This window comes from Myxine glutinosa, chromosome 2 (assembly GCF_964187855.1).
Source record: "Myxine glutinosa chromosome 2, kmMyxGlut1.1, whole genome shotgun sequence".
NCBI classification, from domain to species: domain Eukaryota; kingdom Metazoa; phylum Chordata; class Myxini; order Myxiniformes; family Myxinidae; genus Myxine; species Myxine glutinosa.
Genome location: NC_136262.1, coordinates 161,559,525 through 161,577,540, shown reverse-complemented (window position 1 = coordinate 161,577,540; position 18,016 = coordinate 161,559,525). Strand labels below are relative to the sequence as shown.

Genomic DNA, 18,016 nt, shown 5'->3' with positions numbered 1-18,016 from the left:
TGGTCCAAAGCGAACGGCTTGCGAGTGGTGACAATCCCCCCCCTCTATTTACATGCAATGGTTTGGTCCAAAGCGAACGGCTTCCGGAGTTTGGTAAAGAAATCGCCATCGCGTGCACAAACGCGCAGGAAAGCGAATGAATCGCAAATTCGTTTTTATTAGTTGTAAAACATAGTTTAACGCCAACATAGTTTGCAAACGTGAAATAAATGAATACGCTCTCAAATGTGCCATCCGAGGCAGAGTGTGCCCGCCACGTTCGGCACACGCGATCGTTCGCTGCTCTCTGATTGGTTGAATCGTTTTTTGGACATAGCTCGGTAAGTAATTGTCCGATTAATATGAAACCTTGAAAAGGCACATCCTCGGGTCCCCAGCAATATACCTGGCAAGTTAAAAGTATATCGGACCCGTGGTTGTCGAGAAACAGCGGTCACAGACAAACGTACAGACAGAGATTACTGGAATTATAGATAGATACAATGGACGACAAAATGTAAATGTTTCATGATATTTGTTATATTATATCACCTTTATCTATCAATATTGTTGAAATGAAGATCAAATAGCTGTATGTTGAAATATGTTGAAAAAGTCAAAACTTTACATGGGGTGTACCTACTTTTTCACGTGACTGTGCATTCAAAAACTTTTTTTCCTTTTTTTTTCCAAAGTCAAAACCTCCTGCTCACCATGAGGCCTTTCTCAACTTTTTCTTGCATTTGGTGAATTACTTTTACTGAATCTCATTCCCTTCATATTCCCGCTTGTAGTTCTTAAAGATGGTAGTTCATCACCACCTTATTTTCTCCTAACCCCTTCATGATCTTTTCAATAATTGATCACACTGTCCACTTTATCAACTTGGAGCTCATCTATTCAATATTTTGTTTTCCTTCCTCTCTCAGTTCATCAACCTGTACTCTGTCATTCAGCTCTCCCATGAGTCAAACGAAGAAGAAGAAGAAGAAAAAGAAGAAGAAGAAGAAGAAGAAGAAGAAAAAAAGGATCAATACAGCATCAGCACAGAGGAGCGATGATATGTGTAGTCAGTCTTGTGATGCCTTGAAGCTAGACGCAGATACTGTATTCTCACACTAAGAATGAAACTACACAAACGTTTCCACAAACAAACATCTTCGGCATAGAGTGAAGTGTGTTTGGAGCCATAGTGAAAGAATGCACATCCTGGTTGTGTGTGTGTGATACTTTACATTAGTGTGTGTGCGTGTGATATACATGTGCAAGCTTCTCCATAAGCCTGATAGAATCTTGGGTTGACCTGTTGGTGTTCCAACCCGAAGCCCTGGCTCGTGATGCAGGGTTCCCAGTTTCAAGTTCACGCTGATGCTTTAGTGTAATGTTAGTGTGACATGTTGTTTGACTGATTAATAGGGTGTAGATGCAGCACTTTCTAGCTTCCACTTAACTTCCGCCACTTCCTAATGATCAATAATCCCTCTCTATTAATGATCTCATCATGATGTTCATTTTGACAATACACGTCGATTATGACTTTAACATCTTTTTTTCTCTCTTTTGTGTGTGTGTGCGTGCGGCGCGATGCGGCTGAGCACTTTTTGATTATTAGGGCAATGGCATAAGTCTTGGCCAGTAGCATTGGAGGCGTCTTTGACTGCTCAGAATTTTATCCACCTTTGCAGGATGGAGGTTCACGTGCTGTATATGATGGAGGTTCACGTGCTTATTTTGATGATGGGTGTAGAATGCATGCAGGAAGAGGAATTGGGGACTTTGGCCATTTCTGGAAAGACTGTCATGGTCGTCAGCATTGGCCTGAGCAGTGTCCATTCGTATCTGGACCCTGTCCTTTAACAGTGAAGGATGAGACTACCTCCAATTTTTTTGTTGATGATGAAAGATTTATGAGTGTACACCTCAGGTGGGTATGATTATTAATTATTGCATGGAAACACGAGTACAGTACATAACGTACATAATCTTAAGCAGCCAAAAGAGCAAAGGAAGAACATAAAAGGGTGGAGAGAAAGTTCGACAATGTCAGTGCAATATCCAACTTTTCAATGAAAGTTAGACATCACGTCGAGCAGGAATGGAAGCCATTTTGAGGAGATATGGATTGGGAATCCAACAGGCCAAAAATCCCATAAAAGGCATAGGTCACATTACCATAAAACTGTAGTTTGATGACTGACATCAAGCTAATTTCAGCTGGCTTGATGTGACAATTTAAGTCAATGCAGCCTCAAAGGGAGAGTTGAGATTGGAGGGAGTTTTAAGTTGGGTGATGAAACTTCATACATGGAATCATCTCAGTTGAAAGGGCTGATCGGTTCAGATCGGTTCAAAATTGTGACCTGCAGGCGATAGACAGACAGACAGACAAACACACACACACATTCAGGACGCTCACATTTCCAAGCTGGCCTCCAAAGCCAGTCGCTGACTGGGCATCCTCCGTCGTGCGAAGTCCTTTCTGGGCATTACTGAGCTCATCACCACATACTAAGCTTTAATCTGCAGCTCATTGGAATACTGCTCTCCCCTCTGGGCTGGTGCTCCTGCCTCACACCTAGCTTGGCTTCACGCTGTTGAAACCAAAGCTTTCAGAATCATTGGAATCTCCCGCGATGAAGCTATCTCTGAGGGCCTTTCACTCACTCACCGCAGGCAGGTAGGTGGTCTTTCTGTCTTCTACCGACTCCTTTCCGGCCTTGCTCCCCCAGCTCTCTCTGTGCTCTGTCCCCCAAATATTCCTACAGGTCGCACAAGATCTGCCAGCCACCCTCTGATGGTTAAACTGCCGAAATCTCGGCTCTCTGCTCACCTTCACTCTTTCATTCCTCTTTTCTCCCGCCTCTGGAACAAACTCCCTCACTCCCTTCAATCTCTCTCCTCCCTCCAGGTCTTCAAAACAGTTGTTCACCACAATCTCTTATCTTTCCCCATCCAAAACCTTGATCTTTTCCACCCCTGTTAAAACACCCCAAATCCACCTCTTTCAATCTCTGACTTCTTTCCTGAAATTCCTGGTAGAGTTCATTTGCTTTATACTGTGTACCCCTCTCTCCTCCCCCACCATCCCTCTGCCTTCCACAGATCTACCGATGTCCCTGTTCTCTACTGCTGTTGTGCTTGTGTGCTTCCCTCTCCCGACCCTCTTTTCTCCCACTCTCTTTATTATACGTTTTATGTGTCTGAGCATGTTTTCATGTTTAATGTGTTAGCTCTTACAAGAGCCTCAATTCTGTATTTAAATAAATAAATAAAAACCGAATAATACACAAAACCAACCAATATACTTGAGAAATATTCGAGGGAGGGATATGAGCAAGCTAGAGACACCCCATGTTACCATTAGTAGATGGTTTGAGAGCAAAGTGTCTGAGTGTAGTTGTGTTCCAAGAACAGATTCCTCATGTCTGATTCTGTTTTACAGTAAGTTGATAGAATGTTCATGGTGGAAGCTTTGTTGGGTATAAATGGAATAAATTGAGGAGTTATTGAAGGTCATGTGGATGAAGATAGACTAGCTTTACTGGATTATAAATATTTTTGAAGCCACTACTTCTCAGAGTGGCGTTGGTGTATGTCCAACTTCTCATTAGTTAAGTCTCTTTAAAGGAAGTGAATGGATGGAGCTGTTTCATGACTCGCTGCCCCCACAACCAGTGTATTTTCTTTTTCAAATATTAATTCTAACATAACCTGTGATTCTGCTTTGGTATTCCACAAGTAATGTTTTTCTTGTAAAGATAGATAATGCACCTTTTCTCACTGTTGTCAAACAGATCGGATCTAGCTTTTGCAATGCCTCGAGGCCTACGTGACCTTTTGTGTGGTATTTTTGTACAGTGGCTTTTTGAGCAGGGTGTGGCATTTTCTTTCTATATCGGCCGATCTATGGCCTTGTCGTTGACCACTCTCGTGCTAGTAAATTGATTTTGGGAGATGTATGATGCTAGTTTGTGGTTAAACCTTTATGCTTGAGTTTTTTATTATGAAGATATTGGCGTAAATGAAGGAGCGAAACAACAGATGGTGAGGAAAACATATACAGATGTTGGAGTGGCCAGTGGAGGTGTATAAATGAATAAAGTTGAATCATTGCAATGGAGTTGTGGCAGATGGGGTTGTGTCAACCATCAACATGAGGTTGTGGTTGTTACCGCTTTTTAACTGGAGGTAAGCCTTCGAATAATTGGATGCAAGTGATTCCTCAATAATGATAAAATGTGGAGTGAAAGAGTGAAGGTGAGAAAGAAATCTTAAACTGGAGATATCAGCAAGCTGTAGAGAGGAGAACTCCAGGCGATCTGCTGATGCCAAGGAAGGGTAAATGATTGAGGACAACCTGAGATGGGACAGTTGTGCGCCCACTTGTATGCTATTTCAAATGGATATACCCCAATCAGGAAGCTCTCTGATTTCATCGATATCTCGACTTCCAGAGGGCTGGAAGGATGACCTAGAGGTACGCACACTTGCCACTAACCTGTCTAAGCCTGGGTTTGAATCCTGATCCAGCTATAAACTCTCATCCCGCTGTTTCACAGACAGGGTGATTCATCTATGTGTGTGCCATCACTTGAATGGACGTTAAAATGGGCATCCCGTCTGCCGGCATTTGTTGGTGAATGTTAAAGACCCCACGGGGTCCTCCGCGAAGAGTAGACGAGTTATTGCCAGCACCCTGATCAAATTACAAATTCCTGCCCCGTCTACTGCCGGGAAGGCAGTAGTATACCACCCAGTGTAACCCTTGCTCAGGAAGTTGCTTCAGTGGCACCAACGCTCTGTGAAGTGTATGTGAGTATGAGAGTTATAGAGCATGTAAAGTGTGTAGAGAACAAGAGAGTAGGCCGAGAAAACTTTGGACTTTACGCGATCATGGATGCCTGATGTGTCTGCACTTGATACGCATTTTATTCTGAAAATAAGAAGCCTTGGTACTATGTTGAGTATCAAGAAAATCGTTTCCGTGGTCAATTTAAATTGGCATTTGCCTTTCAAGGATCATATTGTCAAGTAGCCTTGTGTTGGCTTCGTGGTTAGGGTGCAGGCTTGGGATCCTAGGATCCTGAGTTTGAATCCCGGTAGATCGCTGAATTAACGCCAGGGGGGTTGACTCAGCCTTTCATCCTTCCGAGGTCGGCAAATTGAGTACCAGCTTGCTGGGATGAATTATCCCGGTGTGTACCCCGGTTTAGAATAGGTACACCGTATCCCTGCGCATCGTAAGAGGCGACTAAGGGTTGGCATCAGGAAGGGCATCTGACCATAAAAACATTGCCTCAAACAGGGAACCATTATTGTCATGGGGCCCGCAAGGCTAACCCCCCTCTCGCCGGGAAAAATGGCCTTAAAACGAGTTTCATTCATTTGCCTTTCAAGGCCTCTGGTTTACATGACAACACCGTTTGAGGGTGACCATTGTGATAATGGTGTATTGAGAATCTACTCTAAGTGCTGAAGTGATCAAATTTGGGAAGTGAAAAAGATTGTTCCCTCTGATTGTGATTGGATCTTTTCATACTTTTCTCCCATACCTACCATCTCGAGCACCAGGAAAATTGCTTCCGCAGTGTGATCGGCATCCTCTTGTTTGATAGTTTTTTTTTTTTTAACATTCCGATATCGGCAATTGCTCGTCTTGCATCGAGTGTGCATGATGTTTAGTGGATTTTGCAAGAACAAATGTTCAAATGAAAATGTTCTATGTATCACTCTTCACCACCTGCAGTGCAATTGGTGCTTCACATCCTTATGGGATTTTTTACTTCAGCCCTGATAGGATCTGTACTTACCTTTGCAGATTATGATCGAGTTTTGCTCTGGAGGTGCTGTTGATGCGATCATGTTTGGTGAGTTCGTTGATTGGCATCTGCTTCTACATGCCACACGCATTGCACTCTCAACCAAAGTGATTTTATTTTAGCAACATACATCTTTAGCCTCAGCACACACTAATCCTGATGTCAGCTTTGTCTGAGGGACCACCATAAGTTTATCAAAATGACTTGGAAAGGACCGAGGTCATGCTTTCACCCCTGCCTGTCTGTCTGTTTCGTTATGAGCAGGATATCTCAAAAAGTTATGGACAGCTTTGGAGAAAATTTGGTGGATAGGTTGGTTGTGTAATCAGGACAATTTGATTACATTTTGTTGAAGATCCAGATGTGGATCGGGATAGTATAATTTTTAAGTGATTCTCCCATTCTTCACCTTTGGGAGATAGGGCCAAAAGCGATACATAGCACGATATGTCATAGTTATGGACGAGTTATTACTAAACTTGGTGGATGATTTGGGTCGGTGACGAGAACAAGCCGATTAGATTTTGGTTTAGGTCCACATCCAGATCTGTCCTATCAGTGGGATACAAAACATAAACTGGTCAGCCTGGCGCAGGTATACGATCTACTGAGTGCCGTTCTAGTTGATATATATTTTTTGTTCTTTACCACCCGACTACCTACCCAACCCTTCTCACCCCTTCCCCCAACCGACCCCATACAGTTTTTATCAAGATGTTTTAATGAGTAGGCACTGAATATGAGTTTTACTTCGTTTGAAATCACAAACCCATCTGTTTTTCAATTCCCTGATTTATTTAATGCTTAAAATCATGCACACGTTTGTATAACACAATATGTAACAAGCTTGAGTTGTGGTCCATCCTTTGATTTTCTTCCGTGGCGACTTTTGTTTGAAAAGTGGTGATTGCATCATAAAGCTTTTGGTTTTATCAATTGGCACGTTGTATTTTGGTGACACATGCTACCCTTGAATGGTGGCAATTATGTTATGAGATTGCTTTGACTGAAAACCTTTCCTGCCATTGTAGAGTTGGAGCGCGGACTGCAGGAGCTGGAGATCCAAGTGATGTGCCGTCAGATTCTCGAGGCTCTTGATTATCTGCACAGTCACCGCATAATCCACCGGGACCTGAAAGCTGGAAACATTCTCCTCATGCTGGATGGAAGCGTCAAATTGGGTGCGGATGAAACTGGGGGAGTACAGAAATGTTGGGGGTTTATAGCATAAAATAAATACCTCTGTGAGAGTGAATTATATAATGACTTTCACAATGTCAAGCTACAAGTGTATTGTGGAAGCAAATTGGTCTTTATATTCGAATTTGATGGTAAATATCTTGCACTGAGCTGTCGCAGTAAGCCGCGGCTCTGGTAATTGCAAGATTAGTTTTTTTTTTTTAAACCCTTTCATTGCAAAGGTCACATTGTATACTCTGTTTCGGTTTTCTGCCACACCAGGGCTGTTTGTACGTCATTTGGCACGACATTATGGAATTGCAGCGGTAATTATTGTGATCGAGATCCAAACCTTTCATTAATAACAACGTGCTTTTCATCACAGGCTTTCGCAATTTGCAGGACAGCCAGCACATTAAGACCAAGTTAAATGTTGGAAACGGCTCTTTTGGAGCAACAGGTTTCATTTTTTATTTGAACATATAGAGGGTTGTCAAAGCATGGATGTCAAAGGTAATGTGCTGCATTGTTGTCGGACATGCTTCCAAATGGTATGTTCACCCACTCATTTCAGCCTCATTTGTGGTGCCATGAGAAAGTCTTGCTGAACAAAGTGACTGAACTAGAACGGCACTCGGTTATAGAGAGCATACCTCCGCCAAGCTGAACCATTTACATTTTGTATCCCAATGATAGGTCAGATCTGGATTCGGAACTGAACGAAAATCTAATGGTCTTGTTCTTGTCACCTAACCAACTCGTCCCCTAAGTTTAGTCATAACTCGTCCACAATCTTTTAAAACATCATGCTATATATTGCTTTTTACCCGATCTCTCAATGGTGAAGAATCACTTAAAATTAAATAATTCTCTTATTTGAATCCATATTCAGATCTTCACCAAAATGTAATCAGTTCGTTGTTGTCGCACACACAACCTCTCTGCCAAATGTCGTCTGAATCCGTCCATAACTTTTTGAGATATCTTGTTCACAGACAGACAGACAGACGGGTGAAAACATAACCTCCATCCACCTACGGTGGCAGAGGTAATAAATAGCACTGCAAAGCGGGCGTTACCCTTCAGCCCATGCATGGTGGAAACCAATTTCAAGATGGCTGACATGGCGGCCATATTGAAAATCGCAGCGTGCCCATTTTCGAAAGGAACCTTCTTCTACTCAACCTCAACACACACTGCAAAAATGGATTTAATCGGACAAGCCGTTCTGCTTGAAATTGACGGAAACCAATTTCAAGATGGCTGCCGTGGCGGCCATATTGAAAATCGCAGTGCGTCCATGAACCTTCCTCGACTCAACCCCAACGCACACTGCAAAAATGGATTTAATCGGACAAGCCATTCTGCTCGAAATTGACGGAAACCAATTTCAAGATGGCTGCCGTGGCGGCCATATTGAAAATCGCAGCGCGCCCATTTTCGAAAGGCACCTTCCTCTACTCAACCCCAACAGACACTGCAAACATGGATTTAATCGGACAAGCCGTTCTGCTCGAAATTGTTGGAAACCAATTTCAAGATGGCTACCGTGGCGGCCATATTGAAAATCGCAGCGCGCCCATTTTCGAAAGGCACCTTCCTCTACTCAACCCCAACAGACACTGCAAACATGGATTTAATCGGACAAGCCGTTCTGCTCGAAATTGTTGGAAACCAATTTCAAGATGGCTACCGTGGCGGCCATATTGAAAATCGCAGCGCGCCCATTTTCGAAAGGCACCTTCCTCTACCCAACCCCAACGCACACTGCAAAAATGAATTTAATCGGACAAGCCGTTCTCCTTGAAATTGACGGAAACCAAAAGTTGACGGACGCCCGTGACGACAATACCCCTTCGCCCAATTTGGGCTGAGGGGTGAAAAGTGAATATTAGGAAAGCAGGTCATTCAAATATTCAGACATTAATACATAAAATGTTAAAAGTGACAATTGAATATCGACACAAACAGATGTTATGAGCCAGTGTAGAGCCAGTGATTTTCCGTGATCATGGAAAATGGACCGAATTCACGGAATTGATGATTTGAAACGGAAAACTGATTCTGACACAGAAAAAAATGGTGTGTATTAAATTGCAGAAAAAAGTCATGACAAGGTCGGATTACAAATAAAATATTCACGTAACCGATTGTTCTCCATAGAACACTCGCATACCCGTGCCAGGCTCTACCAAATTTTACGTACATGCTGTGTGTACCCAGGGTCAGGGCATGGGCACCAAAAAAATCCCCCCTCACCTCTTTTGAGCATGGAGAACTGACTTGCGTTTTTGTCCTGTACACGTGGCACAGTGCAAGTGGTTTACTGACCCCTGCTGGAGACGAGGGGGATTACTGTATATTTAATATATTTGTCCCACCTCCCTCCAATAATCCTCCCCCCTTCCCCAGCGGGTGTTTCCCATCACATTAAAATGCAGCGTGTCTTTGTCTGTTTGCTTATCGAATCGAAAACGGACTTGGCCGATGTCCACCAAATTTTGCATACGTGTTGGGAATACCTTGGGCTCAGGTCATGGGCACAAATATATATCCCCGCCTCAGCCTCCGCTTGGATGGGTTAACTACTTGTGGATTTCGCCTGTGCATGGGGCACGGTGCACATTGTTTATGGAGCCTTGTGGAGGCAAGGGGTGTTATTAACCACAGACACAAAATAGAATCGCTCCCTCCCCCACTCATCATGTCCTTCGCCTGTTTGTTTGTTTTTCATTTAGCTGATTTTGGAGTATCAGCCAAGAACAACTCGACATTACAGCGCCGTGACACATTCATTGGAACTCCATACTGGTATTATTGGAATTTTATAGATTGGAGAAAGCTTGAAATGCTGGTGTTATTACTGTAATACAAGTCGTGCTGTCTGTCCTCTCAATGTTTCAATTGCATCTCTTATCAGGATGGCACCTGAGGTGGTGATGTGTGAGACCATGAAGGATGCGCCGTATGACTGCAAAGCTGATGTGTGGTCTCTTGGTATCACTCTCATCGAGCTGGCAGAACGCGAGCCACCTAATCATGAAATGAACCCGATGCGGGTCTTACTGAGGATTGCAAAGGCAGATCCTCCAACACTGACCTACCCCTCTCGCTGGTAATAATGGCCTCCTTAGGTAGAATCTTGTCTGCATGTATTTGTATTTTTGTTTGCACCACTCTTGGTTCTACTCCAGAGTCTAAATGCTAAACCACTTCTTGCTTTGATGACATTTAAACAATGTCGTCGTGACAATTGCTTAGGTTCGTGCTTTAGAGGGAGCCTTTGGGGATGTGATGAAGTGCACTGCTGAGGTTTTGAAGTTGTCTTCAGTGTGGCATTGAAAGGTGCTGTGGGAGTCACATGTCCAGAGATTGCATGGCATGCACAGGATCACAACATGGGACACCCTTTCGGAGGTCCCAGGAAACTCAACCGATCAGACCAACTTAGGCCCCAAAGCTGAAAGCTGTGGAGGACTCATTCCTGCCTTTCCTTCTATCCTTTAGTTATCTGTCCTCACTCTGTTTTCTTAAGTACTTTACTCCCTACCATCCCTTAATTCCCAGTGTTTTTGTTTGGCTTATGTCAGTTGTTAAAGATTCGGATTTGATTCGGCCTGTATTTCGCATATAAGCATCCCAGCAGGTTGCTGTATTGTCTTCTCTTTAATAACTTGTGACGTTGTGTTCCCATCGGTGTAATAATAATTATTAAATCCCCTTAAGTTTATGCCACTGTCGTGGATTTTGAGTGGTACATTTGCCCTCTGGCATAATCAAAATCTTATTGATTCGAACACGCCGTCGAGCATTGGCGTGCATGCCTGATTATTTAATTAATAACTCATCACGCCGTGACATTGCTGGGCATGCGCAGAACAGCTCCAATCGAGCGTCCTTGGAATTTCTCTCTGGAAGTCTCGGTTCACATTAGGGGGACCCGGTTCCGTTGCAATTGGCTGTCAGAAGGTATCGTACCCTCCACCAAATTTCACTGAAACATGCACACGACTGAAGACGGCACTCCATGTGGTGCTTCTGTGCAGGCGTTTGTATCCCCAGTCCCAACGTCATCATCTGCGCAAGGACTGCCCGAAGCTTGATGTCGCACATGCACTTCTGCCATGTTGACACATTACAGCAAAATAACTAATTAGCTCCCTCCTATAGCCCATAAGTATTTTTTTGTATATATATGCACAATGTACATACATGTAAATCTCAATCTGCAAAGACCTGAGTGCCACATGGACACCATCCTAGTTCAGAGGTGATGCGGCAGCATAATTTATGTGCATGACTTTTTGGTGTCATGTCGCATCTAGGATATCACATCTAGGTTCAGTGTGCACCTTACATTTAATATCGTCAGACCTCAATTTTCATTGACACCTCGTATTTGCGGTTCACAACATGTGTCTTGCTTCGACATGCGTGCCCTTGTGTATTGCGGTTAAAATTTCTTATTTTTACACATCAGGACTGGTCTCCTACATTCACCACCGCTGATATAAGTTCAGCCTGGGAATTCTTCCACTGAAACCTGCTCTCCCTTATGCGCAGATTCGTACCATCGCCAATTATCTTACCCATCCTCCTGCACTTGGTATTCTGAATCTGGGGTGAGGCAATTGCTTCAAAACAACTTGCATTCTCCTCCTGGAAGGCAAATCCAACTGACAACCTCAGATCATTAGACAAAGCTCACAACAAGTGTGTCTACTATCTGGAGACTCGTGAGCTTTCAAACTCGTCTCCCTCCAATAAAACTTGGTGGCGCCTTGTCGAGACTTGCACCCTCTGCCCTCTCCATGCTTTGTCCCCCTCAGGTACCTGCAGGACGCACGCAGTCGAGAAGCAACGTCCTCCGAGTGAAACTGCCTAAATCCAGAAGCACTGCTCACCGCGAGTCATTTATTCCTCTTTTGTCCCACCTGTGTAACAACCTTCCATACTCTTCGATCTCATTCTTCCTTCCAGTTCTTCAAGACTGCTTTCTCCACCATCTCAATCATCCCCCATCCAAAATCATGATCTTTTCTACACCTGTTAAACCACTCCAACCCCTCCCAAAAATTTTGCTCATGTATCCATCTTCTCCACCATTTGTGTTCTCCCTTGCCCCTCGTCGTTACCCGCATTCCTTGTTTGGATGTCTCCATCTATTTTCTACCCCCACCCTATTGTTGGCGTTTCCCCTTTCTCCTGCTGTTCCCTTTGTTATGTTGTGTCCCGATTTGGTTTGTGTCATAGTTCTTCCATGAGCCCAGACTTTGTAATAAATAAAAAATAAAAATTTTTTTTTTTTAAATATTATGTTATTATTATTATATTATTATATATAATAATATAGGCACCCGGCGTTGTATATAGGCACCCGAGCCGAAAGCACCCGGCGTTGCCCGGGTTCTTTTTGAATGAATTTACTACTATAATTCAGCTTTTACTTTTATAGAAGATTGACTACCATAATTCAGCTCAGCTTTTAATTGCGAAATGGGCCCAGCCCGGCCGAGGCGGCCTCGACCGGCCTCGCCACCTGGCCCATGACCTTCCCGGGGCCCATCCCGACAATTTTTGTTTTAGAGGTTTCCTCCTATCTTTCACCGTTCAGGAGATTAGCACGTGCAGACAAACAAACAAACAAACAAACAAACAACTTTCGTTAAAATAAATAGATGATGAAAAAAAAAATATATATATATATATATATATATATGTATGTACACACAGATTGAACCCCCTAACTTGACAAAGCAGCAAGGGCACAGATCGAGTCTCATCCCAGCCATTGCTGCATGACCTGTTAGCAACAAGTGTCGCCTTGCCACGCGCACATATTGTCTCTGCCCTGCTGGTCACCAGTCTGGAGGTTTGCAGTCAGGAATGTTAAATTTAACGAAAAAAAGCACACTGACACTTGGTGCTAACAGGTTGTGCAGTACTGCAAACTCCTGCTTGGAATTTGCAAAAAATCACCTAAAGGACTCTCAGACTGAGAAACAAGATTCTGTGGGCTTTCATGTGTCTTTCACTGAGGAGAGGCTTCTGTCTGTCCACTCTGCCATAAAGCCCAGATCGGTGGAGTGTTGCAGTGATGGTTGTCCTGGAAGTTTCTCCCATCTCCACACAGGATCTCTGGAGCTCAGCCAGAGTGACCATCGGGTTCTTGGTCACCTCTCTTACCAAGGCCCTTCTCCCCCGATTGCTCAGTTTGGCCGGGCGGCCAGCTCTAGGAAGAGTCCTGGTTGTTCCAAACTTCTTCCATTTAAGAATTATGGAGTCCACTGTTCTCTTGGGAACCTTCAATGCAGCAGAGATATTTTTGTAGGCGTCCCCAGATCTGTGCCTCGACACAATCCTGTCTCTGAGCTCTACAGACAGTTCCTTCGACCTCATGGCTTGGTTTTTGCTCTGATATGCATTGTCAGCTGTGAGACTTTATATAGACAGGTGTGTGCCTTTCCAAATCATGTCCAATCAATTGAATTTACCACAGGTGGACTCCAATCAAGGTGTATAAACATCTCAAAGATGATCTAGAGAAATTGGAGGCACCTGAGCGAAATGGCAAGTGTCATAGCAAAGGGTCTGAATACTTATGTAAATATGATATTTCCATTTTTTCTTTTTAATAAATTTGCAAAACTTTCTAAAATCCTGTTTTCTCTTTGTCATTATGGGGTATTGAGTGTAGATTGATGAGGGAAAAAATGAATTTAAACGATTTCAGCATAAGGCTGCAACATAACAAAATGTGAAAAAAGTGAAGGGGTCTGAATACTTTCTGAATGCTGTGTGTGTGTGTGTGTGTGTGTGTGTGTGTGTGTGTGTGTGTGTGTGTGTGTGTGTGTGTGTGTGTGTGTGTGTGTGTGTGTGTGTGTGTGTGTGTGTGTGTGTGTGTGTGTGTGTATATATATATATACAGTGGAACCTTGACTTACGAGTTTAATTCGTTCCGTGACCGAGCTCGTAACTCAAATTGCTCGTATCTCAAATCAAATTTCCCCATTGAAATGCATTGAAATGCTATTAATCCGTTCCAGCCCGGCAAAAACCACACCAATTTTTTTTTAAATATACAGTATATATAAAAATATCTCGCGCTTTATATTTCACCTGTATGCAGCATACAAGTTGGCAGGATGGCCTGGACTGGAGGTACGCACACTTGACTCTAAAGTCTAAACTGTCCAGCCTGGGTTTGAATCCCGACCCAGCTATAACCTGTCATGGGTGAATCACAGGCAGGGTGATTCATCAATGTGTGTACCGCTAAACTGGGCGCCCCGTTTGCGTCCCATTAGTTGTTGGATGTTAAGGATCTCACCGTGTTTTCCACAAAGAGAAGGCGAGCTATCGCCGGCACTCTGAACAAGTTGTGGCCTGGCATGGCATGAACATGAAAACATGAACATGAACATGAAATGTTCGACATGAACATGAAATTTTCCGAAATAACCAAAATGCGAAAACTAAAATGCAGCGCTATACGACAGAGATACGTACTGTACTTGAACGGCAAGATAACCACGTGACCAGAACCTACCTGGCGGCGTAAACTCGAAATAACCAAAATGCGAAAAAAAAAATGCAGCGCTGTACGACAGAGATACGTACTGTACGTGCACGGCAAGATAACCACGTGACCAGAACCCACCTGGCGGCGTGAACTCGAAATAACCAAAATGCGAAAAAAAAAATGCAGCGCTATACGACAGAGATACGTTCTGTACGTGCACGGCAAGATAACCACGTGACCAGAACAACCCACCTGGCGGCGTGAACTCGAAATAACCAAAATGCGAAAAAAAAAATGCAGCGCTATACGACAGAGATACGTACTTGAACGGCAAGATAACCACGTGACCGGGTGGCGAAAGCTCGTAACTCGGATCTCGGCTCGCATCTCAAAGCAATAAACTGCCGGAGCGACGGCTCGTATCTCGAAAAACTCGTAAGTTGGGGCACTCGTAAGTCAAGGTTCCACTGTATATATATATATATATATATATATATATATATATATATATATATATATATATATATTGTTACGGTCCGCGGATTAGGATGTTATTTTTACCGAGCGGAGGTATAACCGCGGCCGAACTGTTCTTCCCCGATTTACCCAAACGTTGGCCGTATCGCGCCACAGCTACTCAATCTGGAAAACTCTAAAGCGACCGAATGCAAAGAGGAAGAAGACGTACAGAAGAGTAACTGGGTTTATTATTATTTACACACAAAAGCAAAAAGAAAGCAGTCACGTTTATTTACAGGGGACATGAGACGCAGGTGACACAGTGAAAATTACTAGCTTATACAGACTTAGTTACTACCCAGGACAGCACGAACAAAACAAACTCACGTAGGCAAAATGGGGCACTTGCAGGCAGGAATGGCTGGAAAGGATGAGCAGGTGGGATCACAGGGCACAGCGAGCGGGTCCACTCCGGGCGGGAAGTGGGGGGGGGGGGGGCCGGCGGCTCCTTGTATTCCGCTTTACAGCGCACACCGTCAGGGCTTCACGCGGCTGGTTGAAACGGGGCTGCACTCCTCTGCTGTATCTCTCGTGTAGCTTGCTTCGTAAAAGCTCCTCGGCTTTCCCTTGGGCCCTTCCTTTTCGTGTACCTCTCCACGCAGCTCAGCTCAGCCTTTCTCTCACTTCTCTCCAGCCCATCTCTTTTGGGGACACCCCGCGGCGGGTTATATAGGCCCCGCCCCTCAACCTTTGCGAACCTCCCCCAAACGCTCTTCCTCCGCCCTCTCAAACCAAACCCCTCGTGCTCGGTTGGTTGTTCGGGGCTGGCTCACTCCTCCCCTCTATGACGAGGTGGAGACACACCTTTCTTTCCCAACCCTGCCTCGTGGCCAATGGTGGTTGAAGAAAACCGCCCAAAATGCAGTTGGCCATTGAAATGAAATGAAAGGGGATCTACTCTTATTTCACTTGGTGCAATGGAGTATTTAAATTAATGGGAGACACAGCCTTACCCTAAGACACATAATAAGATGTAAGCTACTGAACAAGGGTTTTATCGTGTCCTGCAATGTGGTGTTTATGGAATAACTACCGAGACGCCCTTTGACCTTCACACTACGGAGGTATTTACAAGAAATCATTACATTTTACAGAGGGTGATATTTACAACAATTTACTATACAATACAACACAATAAAAAAAAAACAATCCTCATATCCGCAACAATATATATATATATATATATATTGATCAAGTCACCTCCTAGCTTTAATGGTGAGCACCAGCCACGAATTATGTCTCACACGGTAAATACCGCATAACCCGCAAGGAACCAACAGCCTGTCTGCCACACAGACCATCGTTCCCGCCAGTGCAAACCAAAACCAGGGGGTGCGGTGCGATCGGCGGGGATAATAATCAACGACATAACTTGATCAACTTAATAGACGATTTTGGTCCTCATTGGTTAGATTTTTTGCAGTATGCCGTCCTGACGAGGGTTAATAAGCCCAAAATCCGGATCGGCGGCTCTGCTTGATGTTTAGCCAATGGGGACCAATGAATAAATCTCTGTCTGTTGACAGAGTGGCCGGGCTGAGGCCTCCAGGTCGGAGGTGACGCTTTGGTCTAGGACTTCGGTCCACAGGAGATCGGGACAGCGCTCGTCACGCTGTTATGTCGTTGAATATATATATATATATATATATATATATATATATATATATATACATACATATACATAGTCATACATACATACATACATACATACATACATACATACATACATACATACATACGTGTGTGTGTGTTCTGCAATGTTTTCTTGAAAGTAAACGTCAAACTGATCTTTTTTTCCTTCTGGTTTGGATTTGTGAATGACAGGTCACCAGATTTCAGTGACTTCCTCAGTAAATCTTTGGAAAGGCACCCCGATGTGCGATGGAGCTCTGGGCAACTGCTACAGGTGGGACTTTTGCAGTTTTGGGAAAAACACGAAGAACAGAAATGTGTTATAAGCGGAGTGGAAGTGGGGGGGGGGGGTTAGTTTATTAATTTATTTATTTTTCGTTGAGATGACTTCAAAGAATTTGGGGATTTGTCTTTGGGGAATTGTGAATACACAGTTACATTTCTTGTCCTACAAAAATATTTCTGAGTATAAAGCATTGTGCTGATTCTGCATCCTACATGTAGCTGTGGCCAAAAATATTGACATTTATTTATTTATTTTTCGTTGAGATGACTTCAAAGAATTTGGGGATTTGTCTTTGGGGAATTGTGAATACACAGTTACATTTCTTGTCCTACAAAAATATTTCTGAGTATAAAGCATTGTGCTGATTCTGCATCCTACATGTAGCCGTGGCCAAAAATATTGACACCCATGCACTTTTTTCAAATAACTCACAATTTTCTCGAAAAATAAGTTGAAATTGACAAAAGTATTTGGTCTCCACAATTCTTTATTTCACTGTTAATATTACAGAACCTTTGTTTTTGATTCAGAACTTCATATATCCTTTTCAATTGGAAAATAAAAAGAAATGGCATTGACAAAATTATTGACACCCGAGACTTAATATTTGGTAGCACAGCCTTTGGACAAAATAACTGCAGTCAAGCGCTTCCTGTAGCCATGAATGACTTTCCTACACCTCTCTACTGACAGTTTGGCCCACTCTTGTGCAAACTGCTCCAGTTCTCCCAGATTTGAAGGGTGCCTTCTCCCAACTGCTGTTTTAGACAGGTGTTCAATGGGATTTAGAGCTGGACTCATTGCTGGCCACTTCAGAACAGTCCAGGGTTTTGTCTTGAACCATTCTTGGGTGCTTTTTGAAGTGTGTTTAGGGTCATTGTCCTGCTGCGAGACCCATGACCTTCGACGGAGACCCAGCTTTCTGAAACTGGGTTGAACATTGCCCTCCAATATGTCTCGGTAATCTCCTGATTTCATGATGCTATACACACATTCGATGCACCCAGTGCCAGAGGCAGCACAGCAACCCCAAAACATCACTGAACCTTCTTCATGTTTGACTGCAGGGAAGGTGTTATT

The 18,016-nt window shown here is 43.6% G+C and overlaps 1 protein-coding gene across 1 annotated transcript in view; it reads left to right on the top strand.

Moving 5' to 3' along the window:
• The window catches only part of LOC137421118 (serine/threonine-protein kinase 10-like), a 212,917-nt gene that overhangs the window by 65,866 nt on the left and 129,035 nt on the right, over positions 1 to 18,016 (top strand). Inside the window, exons 3-7 of the mRNA XM_068106852.2 lie at positions 5,798 to 5,846; positions 6,830 to 6,979; positions 9,716 to 9,788; positions 9,898 to 10,092; positions 16,843 to 16,924. Coding sequence (XP_067962953.2) covers positions 5,798 to 5,846; positions 6,830 to 6,979; positions 9,716 to 9,788; positions 9,898 to 10,092; positions 16,843 to 16,924 — 549 coding nt within the window. The remainder of the gene's footprint in view (positions 1 to 5,797; positions 5,847 to 6,829; positions 6,980 to 9,715; positions 9,789 to 9,897; positions 10,093 to 16,842; positions 16,925 to 18,016) is intronic.